The sequence below is a fragment of the Poeciliopsis prolifica genome, unplaced genomic scaffold, assembly GCF_027474105.1.
Source record: "Poeciliopsis prolifica strain line A6 unplaced genomic scaffold, Auburn_PproV2 SCAFFOLD075, whole genome shotgun sequence".
NCBI lineage: Eukaryota > Metazoa > Chordata > Actinopteri > Cyprinodontiformes > Poeciliidae > Poeciliopsis > Poeciliopsis prolifica.
Window position 1 is genome coordinate 475,482 of NW_026562450.1, and position 23,081 is coordinate 498,562.

Consider the following 23,081-nt stretch of genomic DNA (forward strand, 5'->3'; position numbering starts at 1 on the left):
CAGTAGAAATGTGTGCTATATTATTAGCTTTAGAATGGGTGGAGGATAGTAAAGGAAATAAATTTATAATTTGTAGTGATTCACTATCTGCTGTGATGAGTATTGAAAAGGGATGTTCAAGTAATCATCAAAATATATTATTATGGCTGTTCATCATAGAATATGTGAACAAAATAAAAATGTAATATTATTTTGGACTCCTGCTCATGTAGGTATTTTAGGTAATGAAAGAGCAGATAGGTTGGCTAAGGAGGCTAGTAAAAAAGAAGAAATTGATATGTTAGTAAAGCTATCTAAATCAGAGGGGAAAAGTATAGCTTGGAGAGAAAGTAAAAAGATATGGAAAATTAGGTGGGATAATGAAATTAATGGAAGGCATTTACACAGGTTTCAAAATACAGTTGATGTAGAAAGGGTCAGAGGATTAAATAGAAAGGTAGAGGTAATTATAACTCAAATAAGAACCGGGCATAGTTTATTAAATGGAACTCTATAAGATGGGGAAACATCCTACTGGTTTATGTAGTTGGTGTGATTCTGTAGAAACAATGAAACATGTTTTTATTAGTTGTAGAAAATATGAAAATGAAAGAAAATTATTAATATTGGAATTAGGCTGTACTGGGGAATTGAAGTTTGAAAAAGTGGTTGATCAGTTAAATAGTAAGGAGGGGAGGATGACAATTTTTTGTTTTTAAAAAACAGTGGGATTATTTTGAGAATTTGAGAGATAATTAAGATCCAATAGATGGCAGTAGTGCAACAAAAATGGATGCAAGCTGCCGTTAAAACCTAAAGAAGAAGAAGAAGTTAGCAAAACAATAGCTCTGTAAAGGACTTAGCTTTCATGGACAAATAGAGGAAAGAGGAAGAATAGAAAAACGTCGAGATAAAGGTATGTTTCCATGTGTCTTGGTAATGTAAGGTTTATCAAAAATATTTGTGGAAAATTATCTTAAATCTTAAAAGAATATTCAACAGCCAAACATTTATGCTAGCATCTTTGTATGAGAAACTGAGCTTTAGCTTTAAATGAGTTTATTGTCGTCGTTGGCCTCATATTTTAAAGATTTGTTTGTTTTTTTCTGGCTTATAAACATGTGTTTCACATTTGCTGACAATTATTAAAACTTCTCAATGTTTGACTTTGTCCTGCAAAATGCGTTTCCATCAGGCTACATGATACTGCATTGATCTGTCAATAAGCTAATCTTAGCTGTAGTTGACAATATGTGGTCATTTATGTAGCTAAAACAAACATGATTTTTACAAACACTTATAAGTTTTGTGAAACTTCTCCAGGACCTGTTAACATTATTTGAAGGTACAGAACCGACCCAGCACCGGTCCACATCCTCAGACGAGAAAAAGTCACCTAGTATAAATTTAATGTTTAGCTGTTGGAGTAATTAGTATTTCATGAATATCTGTGTTCCATCTTAAGTCCAGTGCACACTACCTGTTTTGTTGCTTTTACTACCACTAGCCTATAGGATACAATTGACAAAGCACAGTCAGAGATGTAATAAATTCATATCAGGTGTGCAAATGATCTAATCATTTGACTGTTGATTGGAACAATCCACTTTGTTAGCAGAAACTAATTTTGCTTACAGCCTCATTGAGGCTTTCCTCAGCGCTGTTCTCCAGCAAACCGCATCAGATGAAAGCTGTTATCTTGTGTAATCCCAAATCTTTGTATGCTTTTATTACAATCCTGTCAATAAAAAATATATTCCAAATATCAGAAATGCCTCCTTTTGCTTTAAAAAACTGTCTTTTACATATATTTTGTATTAGATCTGTGAAATGTAATAAAAACTAATTCTACACATTATGTGTAACTGCTGCCTTTCTTTTCTAACATTATTTATAAAATGTAGACACTGATGGCAAAAACTATTCATAAAACGTAAACTTAAGACACCCTAAGGTCACTTTAGGTTCAATATGTCCATGTAGTGTTGTGAAGTGTTAAGAATTAAAGAGGAATAACTTTATTTATCTCGTTGATTCATTCCTCTGATCCCGGATTCTTGAGCCTCAATATGCGCAGGGAGAAAGAGCAATCATACGACATCAGACTTCAGATATCTAGAGTTTTATCTAGAGAATTCAAATGCATAAAGAATGTTACAATAAGCATCTCACCCAGATTATCAAAAAGTCCAAGACGTGACAAAACAGAAATAATTGCACCATTTAAAAGAAAGAAAGTAAGCACAGAAAATGCATCTTCCGGGAATTGCGGACTCGGGCAGAAAGCAATTTGAATTCTCTGTTGCAAATGAAAACTTATAAGACTGTGCTTTTCTCTAAATTTAAATATATGCATTAGGAGGTGTGTTTTTCCCTTTGTGGGGGCTGTCTTAATGTTAATTTTATTACCTCTGGGGCCTGCTAAAAACACCCAGATTTTCTCGTACCAGGCTCTTGCCCAGGCCATGATTTATAGCGTGCAGCTGGAGCGTTCTCTGCCTCAGTGATTGAACTAGAACGTGTTTGTGTTTTACTGAAACAAAATCTAATGCTAAAAACTTACTATAAGTTTGGATCTAAAACTAACTAATTCAAAACATGCTGTTTACCGCCCTAAATAAATATATTAATACGTTTGATTATATTTTGTAACGGACTTCTATAGTTTTTAATGTTTGCCTGAACTCTGAGTAAAGAATTTATTATCCTGATAGCCAATATGCTCCCTGTCTGGAAACCCTTCTTAAGGAGTATAAGACTTGTCTTCTGGTTAGAAATTTATGTATGTTTCAGAGAATCACCAGCTGCCCCAGCCTGGATCTTTATCTAAGTTTGTCTTAACATAAAGGTTAGCCTGTGTACGATTGTGCTAATTTAAAATTGTATTTCAACAGAAGTAATCAGCATTGTAAGGAACATTTATTGTAAAGTAACTTAAATTAAAGAAATCTGTCAGAACATGTGGAGTATGTCTGACTATAAGTTTGCTCCAACCACATCAAAAACTCAATTTTACTTCCAACAATATCTTTCTACTACAGATAAAGGAACTTTTACTGCTCAGAACGTCACTTCCGTGTTGTGGTAATGGGACAGTAAATGTGTTTTGATTTCTATTTCCCACTGGCAGCAAAGAATAGTTTGAATTACAAAGGTCCATGTGTTTTCAGTTAATTTCTGGAAGCTACCAGTTTTAGTCATATCAAGTAATTTTAAACTGTAACCTTTCTGTTCTTCCAATCATTTGTAAATGCAGCCACTGATGAAAGGAAACAGTCATAAAAATAAAACTTAAGACACCCTAAAGCATGGCCGTAACTTCCTGAAGGACTGATGTGGACATGTCCCCACCAAGTCTGGCCTGATTGCGTTTTCTGTGTTGTTTCCAGGATTGAACAGTGGTGGAGAGTGGACGGCAGGTGAACCACGACGGAGGAACAGAGGTGTGAAAAAGTGTTCGCTCCCTTCCCTATTTACTTTTATTTTGCATGTTTCTCGGACTGAACTGTTTGATAACAACAAACCGATTTGGGAAAAGAAAACATGACATAACTCAGACCTGAGTTGATTTGTCTTTAGCCTCACCGAGAGCTGAAAACTGCCACACCTGTTCTCAAGCAGGACATCGCATGAAGGGACAGTGTTATGTAAAATTGACTTTTTTGAGTTTTACATCATGTTATAATGGCCTCAGCAGGAAAAACCTAAAAATAAAGACACCAACTACATTAGAAATGTCTGTTTATTTTATTAAAAGCAGTTCAACCAGTTCAATTCTCTGCGTGGAGCTTTAGTACAGGAGAGTATGTGGGACATGAACTTGCAATAATTTGTTAATTTGCTCTTTGACACACGTTGGCATCAATAACAAAACTACAACATTTAGATTCTGAAATTTGGATGAACTGTTCTAAAACTAAAGATGGACGCTGAAGACATGACCAGATTATCTCTAAAACATTAACAGGAACAAGACCAGTGTGGACATGCAGTGGACAGAGAAGGTTGCCATGGAAACAAGTGGAAGAACTGTCAGACTGTTGACAAATACTAACCAAGGTGAAGGATGACGTCAACAGTGATGGTAAAATGAAGCTTCGTGGTTTTAAAATAATGTTTATTAATCAAAGCTTTTCAACACAGTCCTCTTTTGCACCATCTTGTGGTCAATGGTATGAACTGCAGTTTGGATTTACGAGCTAAAACAAACTACTTCATTCTAACTGTCCACTATAGAGGGTTCTGTAAACAGCATTTGCTTTATTATCATGTGATACTTTTATATACTTATAGTGGGAATTTTTTTATTTCTGTTTTCAACATATATTTTTAGGGAGAAAAAATGTGGCCCATTAAAAATGCTACTGATGGTGAATAATCTTTCCTTGGCTGAACGTGGGTCATTGTGTCATCTACATTTGTTTTTGACTCTTTAACATTTGTGAATATAATCGATAAAATGAGCACTAAAGCAACCATAGATCTCACCTCGATAACTAGTGAATCAGGTATTAAACAACCAAAATTGTGAACATCTGACTGTCCAGACTAATCAGGCCTCATCAGCTCCACACTGACCAACACTAAGCTTTAGCACTAATAGATATCAATATATTTAATAAAATGTTTATTTACCTTTAGATGATACATTAACCACAGAGTGCTGCATGCTACTTTTTTTAATCTGTAACATCAGTGAGACATATTTCATGCTCTTTATTTTTTGACCCAAGATCTACACCTAAAGACATTCAACCCCTAATTATTTGCACCTCATGTCTTAAAGCTCCAATGGCGTTTTAACACATGTTCTACATGTTATCCACCAGATCAGCCATCCTTCATTCACAGGCCTTATTATGGGAAACATGTACAACTGAATGTCCTATATGACCGCCTTTTTAACACTTACGCCCACTTCTGTTCCTGCACATGCAAACCCACACACACAAAATGTATTAAGAAATATGCTGATAAGTTCCCATGGTGATGCTCTTTGAGATGCATGTTCTTCTATCGTTCTTAGAAATGTTTCTGGGAAGCAAAAGGGGCCTGAATTTAAGTCTCACCCAGGAGTGTTTCTGTATGCTGTAGTGTCTCACAAACTTCCTCAAAAATCCAAAAGCATGCATGTTATCTGTACAGCAATCTCTTCAGTTTGCTGCTGCTCTTTGTTCCTTGAACAAATGTTGGTTTTAGTAATGAGTCTGTTCCGGTGGTGGTGACCTGCAGCCTATAACAGGTCAGTGGGTAAAACCAGATCGGACGTCTGATACTGACTCCTCAGTCAGTATCAGAAGGTCAAAGTTACCGTTTTAGCTTTTTTCCTTTTCTTGTGTAAAGTTCACACATCAAAACAGGAGAATGATTAAAAATGAGAATGAGCAAACTGGTTTTTGCAAACCATTATATTGCAACTCTGTTTAGACACATGCATTCAAATGTAGTGTTTTCTGTTTATTTGGATGTTTCCGTGTGAACCTGCAAAAAACATTGTGTTAAAGTTAAAATATCTCTGCAACGGACAGGAAATACAAACCACCATCAAGTGCTGCAGTCTCAATGGCTGCTGTGGTGTGAAGTTGGTGTAAAAGGGAAGGAAATAGAGACAGGGGATTGTAAGAATTAGAAGCATGACACGTATTGATGTCATATGTGTTTTAGACTTAACTTCTCCTTTTATGTGAACACAATTCAAACCAAGTAGAAGCCTTTCAGTCGAGCTGTGCAGCCGTTCTGGATGCCAGGATGAAACCCGCTCCGCTCTGCATGCTGAGCTTTTTCTGTAAGTTCATCACTGACTTTCTGCTCAGAGGTTAAAGAAAATGTTTCTTCATGATAACATGTAGCCATGTGTCTGTTAAGATCTGACAATGTTGAAAAGAGAATGCTCAAGTCTTTTTCCTCTTTTTGTAATCAGCATTGCAATTCAAGCAGCTTTTGTCTCTGTTTTGACAAATGAACACTATGTGAATTATTGGACATAATGTGATACTTATGTCTTTATTTATTGTTTTTAAACAGCCATTTTATTTCAATCTTCATCTAAAATGAATCAAATAACATTGTGATTTTTATTCTTAAAAATAATGTCTAAACCTTGATCTTTATTGCAGTGCTCAGTCCTCTGCTTCATGGACGTGCTGATGGTGAGTAACTTGTTTTGTTGTTAACATAAAGGAAGAAATATGTGTATTTCCATTGCATTTACCTTTGTTCTTTGCAGAAATTGAGCCTAATTTTCGAAGTTTAGGAACAAACACTTGTAATCGGCACTTAAGTATCAAAATTCTTGTTTTTGGAGAATAAATAACTTCTGTCTAAACCAAATGTCAGAAGGACCATTTGCTCTTGTATTACTGGAATATATTATATTGACATGTTATGATGTACAGTAGATGAGAGGAAGCTGAACAAAAAGAAAACTAATTTGGAACCTATTGCTGCACCGAACAACTTGTTCCTCTTTGTGTCTATTTGCCGACTCTCAAGACTGTCCTGGAGAGTCAAGTTATAATTTCAACGACAAAATAAAGGGAACATGCATCTCACAGAGCATCACTATGGCAACTTAGCACATTTTTATGTGTGTGGGTGTGTGTGTGTGTGTGTGTGTGTGTGTGTGTGTGTGTGTGTGTGTGTGTGTGGGGGGTGTGTGTGTGTGTGTGTGTGTGTGTGTGTGTGTGTGTGTGTGTGTGTGTGTGTGTGTGTGTTTGCATGTGAAGGAACGGAAGTGGACATAAGTGTTAAAATGGCGGTCGTATTAGTTGTAGTCAATTGTACATGTACTTTATCAGAGAAGTACTGAAGGCTGTAAAAGTCCTGTTGGTTTCCACTAAGTTATGATTTTAGTGTCTTTGTTAGGAAATGAAATGTTTTAAATCTGCTGGTCGGGGCCATTCAGGGGCCCCTAAAAATGGTTTAATTGTAACACATCTGTAGCATCATTTATAGAGAATGTTATTACATTTTATTTATTGCATTCAGCTGAGAAAAAAATTACATTTAGGATTTAATTTGGAAGTTTACCTTATAAAATTTAAAGAGCCATCTTGATAGTTTGATTGTTGTGTTACCATGGCTACAATATGATATAATCTTTGTGTTTGAGTTGGGTTTGTTTACAAATACATCACAGCAAATAACCAATAATCAGTGATTGATGTTAAACTGGGCCAATAATCCTGGTCTCCCTCTCACAGATTCACCTTATCAATATTTAATCATGTTAGTGACGCTGAGGTTCTTAGTAGGAAGAGTTTCTTAGTGGGGGATTCTGTCTAAGGCCCCAGATTACCTTGGGCCGGCCCTGCAGGAACAGCCGCTGCGATGCGCCTCTCTGGGATCTACCTGAAATCACCTGAATCCCCCTGAGGCCTCCATGTCAGTCCACAGATGCTTTGGGGACATTTTGATTCATTTCATTGTGGCATGTTTGGCTTTATGCTGCGAATCTGATTATTGGTCCAGTATTTTCTCTGATGTTTATTGTGTGACTCTAAAAGCTCTGGACCAAATCTTCCTTTAACACTTGAGGTTCTGGAATAAGTTATATTTACAGCTGCTCACCTGCAGCCCAGATCCCGTCAGCAGCGACTTTAACCCACCTGGTAGAAACGTTAAGGAGAAACAGAGTGAACAGAGACCAGGTGGTACCACCAGGTGGTAGTACCAGGTGGTACCAGGTGGGGCTTTGAGCTGTGTCGCGACTCGCGTTGACAGTCGCAGTACCGTGTCTTATATCAGGATCTCTGATGTAAATACAGACATTCTTTCCATGTGTAGGTGGGACCGACCCAGACGGCCTGTAGAACCAGGCTTTTAGCAGAATGATGAAGTAAAAGTCAGAAGTTTCTCTGCAGTCGAAGCTTTTCTGTATTTAGGGGTGAGGTGGGTTTTTTCCCGCTATCGTGAGGAAAATTATTAAAATATAAAAAGATTCAGTTTTTCTAATGTCAAAATCAGATGTATGTTTTTATTCACAATCCAGTTTATAAAAATATTCTTGTCCATAGTTTGATAGTTATAGGAAACAAATCCTCCCCCCTCCTCCTCACCATGGACCTGCAGTCTGAACAACATGGAGGCAGAAACTGAGAGTCATGATTAGACTGAGGGCAGATAGACTAGTTTATTTTGTTAAATTATTATATTTAGCTAAATATTATTGCTGAGGGGCACAAGCAGACCTTCTGACATTCAGATTTTAAAAAAAGGAAAAAGCTAATTAAGGGCACTTGGGACATTAAGGATAAAAGGGCCAGGGGCCCAAGCCCCCTCTAGCCCCCCGTCTGCATGTGCCTGGAGAAGGGGACGCAAAGTTTTGATATTGTCAAAACTACGATAGCAAGATAATAAGATCCAAAGGGAAGACATTTCATAGGCCAGTAAAAGCTTTATACAAAGTTGAGAGTAGGTTAGTTATGCTAGTTTAACCATTATCACCTTTACATGAACTGTTGCTGTGCTGTCCGTTTTTCTAAATTTGTCTCCGGGACAAATTGCATCATTTGTTCGTAGAATGTGGTGATATTCAGAGCAGTCATCAAATAAGATGAAATATTTCATAAAGTATATAGGAATCAAAGTTTGTAACATTTTAAATCATGGCTCCTATTAAGTAAAATTAAATGATGGGTCATTTTAAAGAGAAATTTGCTTTATTCTCTCTTGTTTCTAGAACTGACAGAAACCAAACTATCGATTTATTACCAGAGAGAATATATAGATATATATATTATATATCAAAACATCAGCATCTCAGCTTTAAGCCACATTTGACAAAATCCAAAAACATCGATGGTCCTCTACTCACCAACCAGACCCAAAACAGGTTTTGCGTCTTTAATATTTGCTACATTAAAGACACATGATATCTCATTTCAAACTGTATCGTCTCACACAGAGAAAAGAAGCAGTTAGAAGATTTTAATGAACAAATTCTTTGGCGCTCGAACCCGGTAGAAGACTAGTGAGCTGAGGATCGCCGAGGGTAGATGATGAGTCTGGTGAAGCTCACTAGTCTTTGCCCCCGGTCCGAATCCTGGTGATGGAGCGGAGCCTTGGAGGAGGAACGAAGAGTGGGCCTGGAGGATGTTCGTCGGGCTGAAGGTGGAGATGGGGAGGAGGCGGGATGAAGCACGGCTGACGAGCAGGCAGACACCTGGTGGCTAGGCTCCTTAAAGAGACCGGCTTAACGATGATTGGGTTGTGCGGCGCGAGGCACCGATCCTGGTTGGCTGCGGCGTGTCGTGAGTGATGGGGATCAGCTGTGTTCTGTCTCCAAGCTTGAATTTACGCCAAAGCTTCATCTGCTGTGTCAGCAGGACAAAAGATTTAGCCAACCAGCTGAGAAATCAGAATCACATAATTGAAAAATATAAAGTTTGATCCATTTGGTTTAGACAGATTTAATGTAACAACATCTTTAATGTTCTGCCTTGTAGCTGTTGATCAATTAAATATGGAGGTTTGTTTGTCCAAACTTGGTTCTCACAATTCATTGATTGATTGATGGCTTCATATTAGTAAAGATCATCTTGGCTACATTAGACTTTAGACTCAGACTTTGTATAAACTGTGTTAAATAAGGTTCAACCAATCAGTGTATGTTGTTGCTGAATTAATCAAACTGGACTTGAGTTTGAATTGTCAGGTCAGATGTGGAATTTCACCAAAATGCAACAATTAAATTTCCTCTCGTTCATAATAAACATGATGGAGAATCTAGTTTGTTAGGCTGTTGCAGAATTCATATTTCTCAGTTTGAAAAAATAAATGTTCAATTTTGGTGCATATATTTTTATTATAACAAAATGCTTTTGGAAATAATTAATAATTCATATTCAAATATTTTAAAATATTGTTCTGATTTTCAAACTGAACAGCTGATGAACCCAGAGCCACCCTGACAGCAGAGAACAGCATCATACCAGCAGGGGGCAGTGTTACACTGAGCTGCTCTGTGGACGGATCCACTGACTGGGAGTTTGAATGGTTCAGAAATAGACAACATTATCCTGAATCCTCTGGAAACACAGAACCAGGTGGAACCATCAGAGTCTCAGAGGGAGGGAAGTACAGATGCAGAGGAAGAAGAAGAGACTCATCTTTTTACTCAGACAGTGAAGCGGTCACCATTCAGAAAGCTGGTGAGTTTAGTTATCAGGTCATCATCATGACAACACTTGATCATTGAAACTCAAATTTGTTTCCTACTTATTCAGAAAATGTAATTATTAAAATATAATAATAAAGTGATGAATCAGCAGGACAGAGAAATATTTACAGTTTCAAGATTTGACTTTATTTCCACTGAAACCACCAAAGTCATCAGATGTTATAAATAATTTAATCTGATCTCAGATATTTAGAATGAACATCCTGATGTAAAATATATTCATCAAATACAACAAGATTAATTTTCCTTTGGGATCAATAAGACATTTTTAAATTGAATTGAAGTTGAAATATTTTGTCCCACAATATAGAAACCTTTCTGCAGAAAGTGAGTATTGGGTCAATAGACCTGGTTTAATCAAAAACAATTATTTTAGGTTCTGTTTACTTTTCAGCTCATTTTATTACTTGTGTTTATGGAAATTTCTTGTTAGAAATGTGTATTTTATCTGAATCTCTCCTGACCTCACGGTTTCACATGATTCAGTGCAGCTTAAAGCATCATTAGAACATGACTGCATGTGGAGTGTAAGTCTGTTGTGCTGATTCTGTCTGACATGTTAATGTCTATGTTTTAGTCTGATGAGAAATTATTCATGTTGTTTCAAATTGCTCCCAACCTTATTCATTCTGATTAATATTCTTGCAGAAATAAAGGCAACTTTGAAAGCAGACAAAACTACCATACCACCAGGGGGCAGTGTGACATTAACCTGTTCTGTGGACAAACCTGCTGATTTAACATTTGAGCTCTTAAGAGAACCTTCATTCACCGATCAGACCAGAGTTTCTCCTACATCAGATGGAGTTTTCAGAATCACAGAAGGAGGAATTTACACCTGCAGAGGAGAAATGACAAACTTTGTGACATCTATAAGTAATGAAGTCACCATTAATAAAACAGGTGACTTTATAAATTTGTCTTGGAAGAAAACATTGTATACTTTCTGATGAATAATCCATTTTAAAATGATCACTAAAAGACATTAGTCACTCTGTCACATATAGAGAGATAATATCTTATTTTAAATGTAAATATGAGTCAAGATTCATAATTTGTTAAATTATTAATATTCATTCAGCTGAATTGAATCATTCTGTTGAAATTTTTGCTGAAATGTGAGAAAAAAGCAAATTAACTCTAAATCTTTACATTTACTAATGTTTTCGTGAGATGTTGTGATGAACATTGAGATTTAGATTCTTCCAAGACATTTTAATGACATTTTATTGATGCAGTTTAATAAAATATATACCTTAAATGACACATCAGAGGAAAAATTCTTAGATTTACATTATTATTTCAGGTGTTACACTGTCTAATTAATTGTTTAGTTTTCAGACTGTTTGTTCTTCTAATCATGTTTCTTGCTGTAGTTTCCAACAGAGTTTCAGTCACTTCACAACCAAACTGGTCTCAGATCTACAGAGATGAGAGAATCACTCTGAGATGTGAGATCCAGGGAGGAACTGATTGGACGTATGAATGGAGACCAACCAATGGAAACTCTCCATCATCCAGTGAATATATGAGCATCACAGCTACTGAGTCTGACAGTGGAGATTACAGCTGTATGGGTAGAAGAGGCTACGAGTTCACAGGATGGAGTGAAGCCTTCAGACTGACAGTGTCATGTGAGTCAGACTGACCTCCATTCATCCTGAAAGTGTCTTTAGTTCCCTGATCTCCATAAAGTGAACAGAAATCAATAATATCTCCTTTTCACATAAAGAACTGACTGCAGGCTAAACTGACTTTTATAAAAGTTTTATAAAGAAGAAAAACTATTTTCTGTGCTTAAGGGATCCTAAACAGGAAGCTTAAAGAGGAACTGGATTATTTCAGAGAGAGATTAAGGGATTAGTGACTTAGATGCAAAATGTTTTGTAGTAAAATATTTTATGAAAATATTTACAAATGTAACATCTTTAATGTTCTGCCTTGTAGCTGTTGATCAATTAAATATGGAGGTTTGTTTGTCCAAACTTGGTTCTCACAATTCATTGATTGATTGATGGCTTCATATCAGTAAAGATCATCTTGGCGACATTAGACTTTAGACTCAGACTTTGTATAAACTGTGTTAAATAAGGTTCAATCAATCAGTGTATGTTGTTGCTGAATTAATCAAACTAGACTTGAGTTTGAATTGTCAGGTCAGATGTGGAATTTCACCAAAATGCAACAATTAAATTTCCTCTCGTTGATAACAAACATGATGGAGAATCTAGTTTGTCATATTTCTCAGTTTGAAAAAATAGATGTTCAATTTTGGTGCATATATTTTTATTAAAACAAAATGCTTTTGGAAATAATTAATAATTCATGTTTTAATATTTTAAAATATTATTATGATTTTCAAACTGAACAGCTCATGAACCCAGAGCCACCCTGACAGCAGAGAACAGCATCATACCAGCAGGGGGCAGTGTTACACTGAGCTGCTCTGTGGACGGATCCACTGACTGGGAGTTTGACTGGTTCAGAAATGGACGACATTATCCTGAATCCTCTGGAAACACAAAACCAGGTGGAACCATCAGAGTCTCAGAGGGAGGGAAGTACAGCTGCAGAGGAAGAAGAAGAGACTCATCTTTTTACTCAGACAGTGAAGAGGTCACCATTCAGAAAGCTGGTGAGTTTAGTTATCAGGTCATCACCATGACAACACTTGATCTTTAAACTCAAATGTGTTTCCTACTTATTCAGAAAATGTAATTATTAAAATATAATAATAAAGTGACGGAAAAATATTTTCAGTTTCAAGATTTGACTTTATTTCAACTGAAACCACCAAAGTCATCAGATGTTATAAATGATTTAATCTGATCTCAGATATTTAGAAAGAACATCCTGATGTAAAATATGTTCATCAAATACAACAAGATTTAATTTCCCTTTGGGATCAATAAGACATTTTAAAATTGAATTGAAGTTAAATTATTTTGTCCTACAACCTTTCTTCAGAAAGTGAGTATTGGGTCAATAGAACTGGTTTAATCAAAAACAATTATTTTAGGTTCTGTTTACTTTTCAGGCCATTTTATTAGTTGTGTTTTTGGGGAATGTTTGTAAGAAATGTGTATTTTATCTGAATCTCTCCTGACCTCACGGTTTCACATGATTCAATGCTGTTTAAAGCATCATTAGAACATGACTGCATGTGGAGTGTAAGTCTGTTGTGCTGATTCTGTCTGACATGTTAATGTCTCAGTTTTAGTCTGATGAGAAATTATTCATGTTGTTTCAAATTGCTCCAAACCTTATTCATTCTGATTAATATTATTGCAGATATAAAGGCAACTTTGAAAGCAGACAAAACTACCATACCACCAGGGGGCAGTGTGACATTAACCTGTTCTGTGGACAAACCTGCTGGTTTAACATTTGAGCTCTTAAGAGGATCTTCATTCACCGATCAGACCAGAGTTTCTTCTACATCTGATGGAGTTTTCAGAATCACAGAAGGAGGAATTTACACCTGCAGAGGATATAAACCTGGGACAAACTTTATGACATCTATAAGTAATGAAACCACCATTAATAAAACAGGTGAGTTTATAAATTTGTCTTGAAAGAAAACATTGTATACTTTCTGATAAATAATCCATTTTGAAATGATCACTAAAAGACGTTTGTTATTCTGTCACATTTAGAGAGATAATATCTTATTTTAAATATAAATATGAGTTAATACTCATAATTTTTTCAATTATTAATATTCATTCAGCTGAATTGAATCATTCTGTTGAGGTTTTTTGCTGAAATATGAGGAAAAAAGCAAATTAACTCTAAATCTTTACATTTACTAATGTTTTCGTGAGATGTTGTGATGAACATTGAGATTTAGATTCTTCCAAGACATTTTAATGACATTTTATTGATGCAGTTTAATAAAATATTTGATATGTTAAATGACACATCAGAGGAAAAATTCTTAGATTGACATTATTATTTCAGGTGTTACACTGTCTAATTAATTGTTTGGTTTTCAGACTTTTTGTTCTTCTAATCATGTTTCTTGCTGTAGTTTCCAACAGAGTTTCAGTCACTTCACAACCAAACTGGTCTCAGATCTACAGAGATGAGAGAATCACTCTGAGATGTGAGATCCAGGGAGGAACTGATTGGACGTATGAATGGAGATCAACCAATGGAAACTCTCCATCATCCAGTGAATATATGAGCATCACAGCTACTGAGTCTGACAGTGGAGATTACAGGTGTATGGGTAGAAGAGGCTACGAGTTCACAGGATGGAGTGAAGCCTTCAGACTGACAGTGTCATGTGAGTCAGACTGACCTCCATTCATCCTGAAAGTGTCTTTAGTTCCATGATCACCAAAAAGTGAACAGAAATCAATAATATCTCCATTTCATTGAAAGAATTGACTGCAGGCTAAACTGTGACTTTTATAAAAGTTTTATAAAGAAGAAAACTATTTTTCTGTGCTTAATGGATGTGTAATTTCACCAAAATGATTAATGCAACAATTAAATTTCCTCTCGTTGATAACAAACATGATGGTGAATCTAGTTTGTTAGGCTCCTGCAGAATTCATATTTCTCAGTTTGAAAAAGTAAATGTTCAATTCTGGTGCATATATTTTTATTATAACAAATAATTAATAATTCATATTCTAATATTTTAAAATATTGTTCTGATTTTCAAACTGAACAGCTCATGAACCCAGAGCCACCCTGACAGCAGAGAACAGCATCATACCAGCAGGGGGCAGTGTTACACTGAGCTGCTCTGTGGACGGATCCACTGACTGGGAGTTTGACTGGCTCAGAAATAGACGACATTATCCTGCATCCTCTGGAAACACAGAACCAGGTGGAACCATCAGAGTCTCAGAGGGAGGGAAGTACGTCTGCAGAGGAAGAAGAAGAGACTCATCTTTTCACTCAAAAACCAGTGAAGAGGTCACCATTCAGAAAACTGGTGAGTTTAGTTATCAGGTCATCACCATGACAACCCTTGATCTTAAAACTCAAATGTGTTTCCTACTTATTCAAAAAATGTAATTATTAAAATATAATAATAAAGTGACAGAAAAATATTTTCAGTTTCAAGATTTGACTTTATTTCAACTGAAACCACCAAAGTCATCAGATGTTATAAAGAATTTAATCTGATCTCAGATATTTATAATGAAAATATATTCATCAAACTAAAAAACTTTTTTCTATTTTTATGCTAAATATGTCTTCAGTTTGGTTTGTGTGTATGAAACTATTCACATTTCCAGTCAAGTTTCTGATTTACAGTTTAACAAATGATTCACTTTATCATAAATATATTGAAACTTTCACAGAGTAAATTTCTGCTTCTTCATATCATTTTATATGTTCAGGTTCATTTTGTTTCTTTTAATCTCTTAACTTGATGTTTCTGTATGTGAACAGGTTCTAGCCGACTGTGATCCTGAATCCCAGCTCGTCTCTGACAGAAGATAAAATCCATCTGGAGTTTTATGCAGAAAGGACCTGAGTGGACGTATGAATGGAGAAAAAACAACTTGGATTATAATCCAACATCCAGGATCATCACAGCTGAGAGTGGAGATTACAGCTGCAGAGGAAAAAGTGACAATCTCTTAACACAGTGGAGTGATGTCATCACATTAACTATCTGTAAGTCATTAACTTATGATTTACATTAATCAATCAAGCAACAATAAAATTTATTAAACAGTTTAACATAAAAGCAGCAGCTGCTGTTTAACACATTTAGTTTTTTAAGTAAAAACAAATTTGTCCAAATCATCTGAATTTGCCTCTATTTGATGAAAATGCAATTATTATTAAAAACATAACATTTTATTGATGAATATGTTTGTTGTGCAAATGTTTAAAACTCTTAATTTCTTTCTGCTTTGCTACCAGTTAAATTGATGTGATTTTATTTTGAAAGGTTCTTATTAATTAAAACTAAATAAAATCTTAAAGGAGCTTCTGGACAGTTTGGAAGAAACGTTGATACTTTTTAAGTGATTTTAGAAAGTAGCTTCTCTCAGGGAGAGTGTTAAATTAACACTTCAATTTTACTCCAATCTGTTGTGGTAAACGTCTAACCAGATATTTATTTCTTTAGCTCCCAATAAACCCAGTTTGATTCTGCAACCCAACTGGTCTCAGATCTACAGAGGAGAGGAAATCACTGTGAGATGTGAGATCCAGGGAGGAACTGAGTATGATTGGACGTATGAATGGAGACCAACCAATAGAAACTCTCCAACATCCAGTGAATATATGAGGATCACAGCTACTGACAGTGGAGAATACAGCTGCAGAGGAATCAGAGGAGGGTTTTCCTTGACATCATGGAGTAATGTTATTAAAATAACTGTATGTAAGTGGATTATTTATTACTGACAAAGTATAAAATAACAAAATGCAGCTCATCCTATAGCACACAATCTAAGACTATAAGTATTTCTATTTTTTCTATAATCAGTCAGACCTTTCTAGATATTTCAGAGGTCTGATAGTTTTTCATGTTTATTCCCTATTAAATATTTGCATGAAGCTGAAAATTATTGTTAGATGTGTTACAGCTTTAGGCCAACCTTTAATTTCTTTATGTTTTATTACAAGAGATTAAAATGTTCTGAACATCTTTGAATGAGATTTTTATATATGAAAAAAGCCAAAGTCCAAAGAAAATGTCTGAGTTTCATAAAGTTCTTAGAGACATTGATCAAAGTCATCTTAGAGTTCAGTGATACAAGGAATAAAGATTCAATAGATTATATTGATCAGTGTTTCTAGTCCCTGATTTATGTGATAAAAGAAAAATGAAAGTGTTGAATGAAATAAAGTTCACATTTTAAGAATACAATAATGTAAAAATATAATATTATGGAAAAAGAAGTGAAATATTAAAGTTAAGGTTAAACCAGAAGGAGCATCTGTTATTATTATTATTATGGTTATTACTTCAATTTCAATATAAACTATATTAACTCTTCAAGGGAAATAAAAGGAAGAGAAAAGAGAGAGAGGTTGTGGTTAAATGTTTGACCCAGTTTTCAAATGTCTCTCCAGCGTCTCCCCCTCAGCCTGTCCTCTCTGTGTCTCCATCATGGCCGAATCCTGGAGCCTCAGTGACTCTGAGCTGTGAGGGTTTGGAGCTTCAATCAGCAGGATGGAGGTTCTTCTGGTATAAAGCTGTTCCAAACCCAAAGAGAGTTCCTACAGCTATGAACTGCTTCCTGACAGCATCACTGGGACTGAGCAGAACTCCATCATCATTAATGGACCGACTCAAACAGCAGGATATCAGTGCAGAGCAGGAAGAGGAGAACCAAAGTTTTACACTCATTACAGTGAAGTAAAGTTTATCTGGTCTGCAGGTCAGTTTGTTTATTTGCTCTCAATAAACGAAGGCCCTGGTGGGATGGATAAACTAATGAATCATCCATATTATTGGATAACAAACATAACTTATCATAACTCATCCTGGATTCTGAGTGTAACATTTGTACATGTTTCATGACAACATGACAGAAATATGAGATACAAAGTCATTTTGTGAATATTTTTGATAAATCATCACAACTGATTATAGAAACTAAAGAAGTCATCAGGCAGTCAGAGGCTGGAAATAAAATCAGCCATCAGGTTCAGAGATGAATTAAAACATTGATCATTAGAGGCTGTTAAACATTCACAGATAAAACCAACTTGATTTTGTAAAAGACGAAATGATTATTTCCTCTATGGTAGTTTATTTATTTATTTATTTATTTATTCGACTTGCAGAAATGTTTGCTGTAATCTTTGTTCCTATAGAAACAAGCCATTTGTAGTGAAACATTTCAAAGATGTTTCTGATCTCAGATGAAATCCTGTCTTGTTTCCAGATCCTGGTCCAGCAGCTTCTCTCTCAGTGAATCCTGACAGAGTTCAACACTTCAGATCTGACTCTGTGTCTCTGAGCTGTGAGGGAAACTTTACTGAGTGGAGAGTGATGAGGTTTACAGAAACACGACAACTGTCATACTTTACCTGCTTCATCTGGGGGACAATGACTGGATCTACATGCACCTTTGAACTGTACTATTATAATAATGGAGTTTACTGGTGTGAGTCAAAATCTGGAGAGTTTAGCAACGCTGTCAACATCACTGAACAGGGTAAGATTTGGTTTATTATGATTTTTTCTTTTACCTCCTTTTGCTTTTAAAAATCACCAAAATATCTATTATTGCAATAATATGTTTAGTCCAAGGTTAAGTCACAAAAATAATTAATTAGCAAAAAATGTTTTTGAATAAATTCATTTTTATCTTCTATTTCATCAATTTTAAAACTAATTTTAAAAGATCATCTTTTAAAGTTAGTTTGGTGGTATCAGGATGTTTTTTGAATTTAATAAAGGTAAAAAAAAATACAAATATTATTCCTGGGGTTTAAAAGTAAACATTCAGATTAAAATATTAATTTTGTTACTCTTGATATAAACTATTTCCAATCAACTGCGTGGCTGCTCATAGAAAACTAAAGTCATCTTCTGTTTTGTTTGGAAAAAAATTAACACACATTAACTAACATTTTTTTTCTAGGAAACTTTTAGTTGGACGTGAACATTTATTATATTCATTTAGGATTGTATTGAGTTTTATTGTATTGTACGTTGTGCAGTTAGTTAAACTGTGAAGCATTTTGACATTTGTCTTTAAAAATGGGCCACATTCATTTTTACTATCTTTATTTTATTCTTCTCAGATCAATTCTGACTTTCTGTACAAAATGACTTATATTTTACAAACTTGTAAAAAATGGTTTGATGGGTTTTATTTAATCAGCAAATATATTTTTAGCTTTACATGGATGATTACTTATTTGATTTTATTTCCAACACAAGGAAATAAATGATAACATTAAATTTCTTGAAGAAACAACAAATTATTTCTCTAAAATTCTGTTAATTTGATTTAATGAGATTTCAACCATATTCAACTATCATAACCTTTACAGATAATTTATTTAACAGTCTGTGAAGTGGACAGCACAATTAAATTAATATCTGAACCATTTCAAACTGAGAACAAATACCTGAGGATGATGAGGATGAAGATCCCACTGATAAACTGATTGATCAGAGATCAGAAGATGATGATCATTTGGATTAAAAATGAAGAAATGACTCCATTTGTTCATCATTTCTAATCCATTGACCAATTTATGAAGGTATTTTCATCATTAATTAGAGGAAATATTTTCAGAGTCCATTGAACAATAACAACTCAGTTAAAACCTCTTTTAGTTTTGATAATATTTTACTTGATCCAAAACAAAACAATGTAAAAGTTGTAAGATAATAATTCATGTTATTATTTAGATAATAGATGACATCTTAAAAATTCTAATCTTTTTGCCAATATAGTTATCAGATCATTTGCTTTAATCACTGACCAGCTTTTTGTTTGTTTCCTCTTGTGTTTTGATGATTTATTTTGATGAGCTCAGGTCTCCATAATTCTGATCTTTAAATCTTTCACAGATTCTCTATCAGATTAAAACTGAGACTCTGGTTGGAATCATTTATTCCAAATCTACAGTAAAATAATTATTATATTAGTTAATTACTTTCATGTCTACTAAAATGGACAAATGACGGCTACAAAGGAGAAATGAAGAAACGTGACTGCAAATGCATTTTTGTTTGAAGAATCAAACATTTAATATATGAAGTATAAATCTTTCATGATCACTAAATTTCACAATGTCACTGCAATTGAAAACATATTCAGTTCAAGAAATATTATTCAACCTAATATTCTCTGATTGTTTTACAGATGATTATTATAATGGTATTATCCTGGTGAGCCCTGTTCATCCTGTGACTGAAGGAGATCCTGTGACTCTGAGCTGCAGAAATAAACAACAATTTCTCTCCAATGTGTTTTTCTATCATAATGATAATCTCATCAATAATGATGGCAGAGATGAGCTGAATATCTCTGCAGTGTCAAAGTCAGATGAAGGTTTCTACAAATGTAAACATTCAGGAAAAGAGTCACCAAGTAGCTGGATGTCTGTTAGAGGTGAGGAGGATTAAAATATTTCATTCATTTTATTAAAACTGTTTAAATGTTAGAAACAAGATGAACACTGAGGATGTTTGTGTTGAAGATGTTTGTCAGTATTTTAGCCTAAAGTCACTTTTATTCAAACAGAAAATCTCATACAGTCTGCAAATGAAAAACATTTCTACTTTATTGTTCCTTTATTTTTCAGTCAGTTCTTCATTTCCTGTGTTGCTCATCGTTGGACCAGTTGTTGGAATCGTTCTCATTATTCTCATTATTGTCCTGATCTTGTTGTGGCGCTGCAGACGGTCCAGAGGTGAGACATTTTTATCATCACACTGGATCAGATTGTTCATTAATCATCACTTTAATTATTCTAATATTGACATTGATTCTTCACTCAAACTAGCAGCAGGACGATTTGAATAACCAAAACATTTATTTTTATCAGGTCTTTGCTGCATCAGGTAAGCAGGCATCTTTTTTTTCCCTCCCCATTATAAATCGTCATGTATATTCAAGATATAGATAAATGTAATGTATTTATTCGGCTTCAGGCCAAAGGGCTCAGAGGTCAGAGGCCAGAGCTCCACCACAAACCAGCCTGGAGGTCATGAATATGGATCTCTTCCTCCTGGTCAGAGTTTTATTAACGTGTCTTACATAAACTGTTTGTAATAAATTACAATTATTCATTTTTTTCTCTCCTTTTGTTCCTTGCAGAGAATGCTTATCTCTACGACACGATCGGCTCGGCTGAAGCTGCCGGAAATGGTAGATTAGATCATCTCGAGATGTTTCGGATTAAATAATTGGGTAATTTACAGACAAGTAAATAATCTTTTTTTCAATCTCTAATATTCCAGCAGCAGATGAACGCCCGGAAGTCACATACTCCCTCCTGGAAATGAAATCCTGTGGGAAAGAGAGTCAGTCCCACTTATACACAATATGCACCATGAAAAAATGACCCAGAATGGTTTCATCCTACATGTTGGTGATTATTTTATGTTTTTGTCCAGAGAGACGAGGTGGACCAGAAGAGGGCGCTGTTTACTCTGAGGTGAAAACAGGAGCTGCAGGTAAAGCTTCATGAACGATACGATAAAGTTTATTCCTCTACAATAGCCAGAGATTATAGATCCAACCTAAAAATAATACTTGGTGCTTAAGACACCAAGTATCGCTTAAGTTTGCTAGTGTCACTAATAAGTCGTCTTAATAATCTATAATATTTAGAGCATAAATACCATCTTAGTGCTTTTCTCTCAGCTGCATTATAATCCATCAGCTCTATAGGAAGGAACATAAACGTTTCCTGAAACCCGTTTCCTCTTTCCAGGCTCGACTGAAACCTACGCTGTGATCAACCATCAGAAGAAAGTCAAGAAGAAAGCTAAGGTCAAAGGTCAGCATTTATCTCTTTTAACGAATATTCTACAGAATTAAATGAGTTGGAATATTTTTTTTATTCATTTTTTTGTTTTAACTTGTGATTTGACGTGTTAAATAAATCTCCTCCTTGACAGGGAAGTCGGGTCCTGCAGCAGCAGAGGCAGCAGTTTATTCTGAAATCAGATCAGCTCCAGCTCTGGAAAACAGTGCTGCCATGTAGGCTGCAGCTCTGACGGTTTATCCTGCAATTTATGACAAAGCACACAACAACAACAACATTTTTTATTCGTCGTAAGAAATCTGGAGAATCTGTATTGGTCACTCAAAGAATAATTTTCTGAGATCCAAATCGTCTGATGTGCTTAAACGTTAGTTTAGGTATTGCAATGCAGCATTTTATAAAGACTCGCTAAGCGTTTTTTAGCACAACGCAAATTATGAATTGTTTTGTGTTTATTTTTGTTCTAGATGTTGCAATTAGCTCTTAAATTTGATTTGGAACAGTTTGATTTGGTTTCACATGAAGCAACTTTGTACCTCAATTTAACTTTTATATCAAAAACTTCTGGCTGTATTTTTATTGTCAAGCATGTTGTAAATCTAGTAGATTGATCATTTCAATACAACACATAAAATCAATATAAGATGTCAGACATAATTGGGCACAATCAAGATCAAAATGATTTTTAGACTCTGGTATTTAGATTGTTTTATTAATGCTACTTGTAACTGAGCAACAATTATTAGATATGTATCTTTGCTCTTCTGTTATTATGGTATTCCAGTTAAAGCTTAAACCTGCACACTTGCTTCTAGATCAAGTTTACACTTTAACTGCTGGATGACAGGAAAGTGTTGAACTTCCCATGCAATCTTTAGTATGTGTGGAATATGCATCTATAGGCTCCTGGGCACCTCAACTTTGTGAATTAACTCTAACCAATAATGTTAATTGGTTTAGCAGCAGCAGCTAAATTTATTCATTTTGTTTAAAATTATGAAATATAAATAGTTTTGGATTAGCTATATATAGCAAGCATGTTGACTTTTGTAAGTTCTAAATATGTTAGTTTTTATATCTTCATGGACTTTAGCGATTTCTCTCTGTAGTGGTTTTTGTTTTTTGCTTGTTTGCTGGAATAAAAGTAATATAATTAATGGCTTGTTCAATTTTGTTTCTTTTCATGTTTCTGTTGATTTCATTATTAACTGCTGGTAATGCAATCCTCTCAAGGTGTCACATTACTACATGATATAGACAAAATAAACCCTAAAATTTAAACTTCTTTTTATACCGACCTCTGAAATACTGACCTCTGGTGGCAGGTGGTGGAATAAACCATCTTAAATATTTCTAAGACTGTAGAAGTTGTTCAAGGTTTCATTTGCCGATGATGCAATAAAAATATGATAACTGACGTTTGTTCTAATCATTTAATAAGAAAAGTGTCTGAACCATCTGCACAGATGCTACATTAGATCGA

The 23,081-nt window shown here is 34.9% G+C and overlaps 1 protein-coding gene across 1 annotated transcript; it reads left to right on the forward strand.

Moving 5' to 3' along the window:
* Window positions 1–803: 803 nt before the first annotated feature.
* On the forward strand, window positions 804–23,023 carry LOC129352411 (basement membrane-specific heparan sulfate proteoglycan core protein-like). The gene is given in 27 exon segments (XM_055021380.1): window positions 804–895; window positions 3,369–3,422; window positions 3,947–4,038; window positions 5,687–5,764; window positions 6,096–6,128; window positions 9,867–10,130; window positions 10,808–11,062; window positions 11,536–11,793; window positions 12,531–12,794; window positions 13,451–13,711; window positions 14,190–14,447; window positions 14,841–15,124; window positions 15,579–15,637; window positions 15,639–15,799; window positions 16,260–16,517; window positions 17,213–17,353; window positions 17,356–17,520; window positions 18,031–18,303; window positions 19,969–20,217; window positions 20,411–20,518; window positions 20,654–20,669; window positions 20,760–20,839; window positions 20,926–20,976; window positions 21,069–21,131; window positions 21,225–21,284; window positions 21,545–21,610; window positions 21,732–23,023. Coding segments are annotated over 25 exon segments (3,864 nt in total). The 5' UTR covers window positions 804–895; window positions 3,369–3,422; window positions 3,947–3,965; the 3' UTR covers window positions 21,818–23,023.
* Window positions 23,024–23,081: the final 58 nt, after the last annotated feature.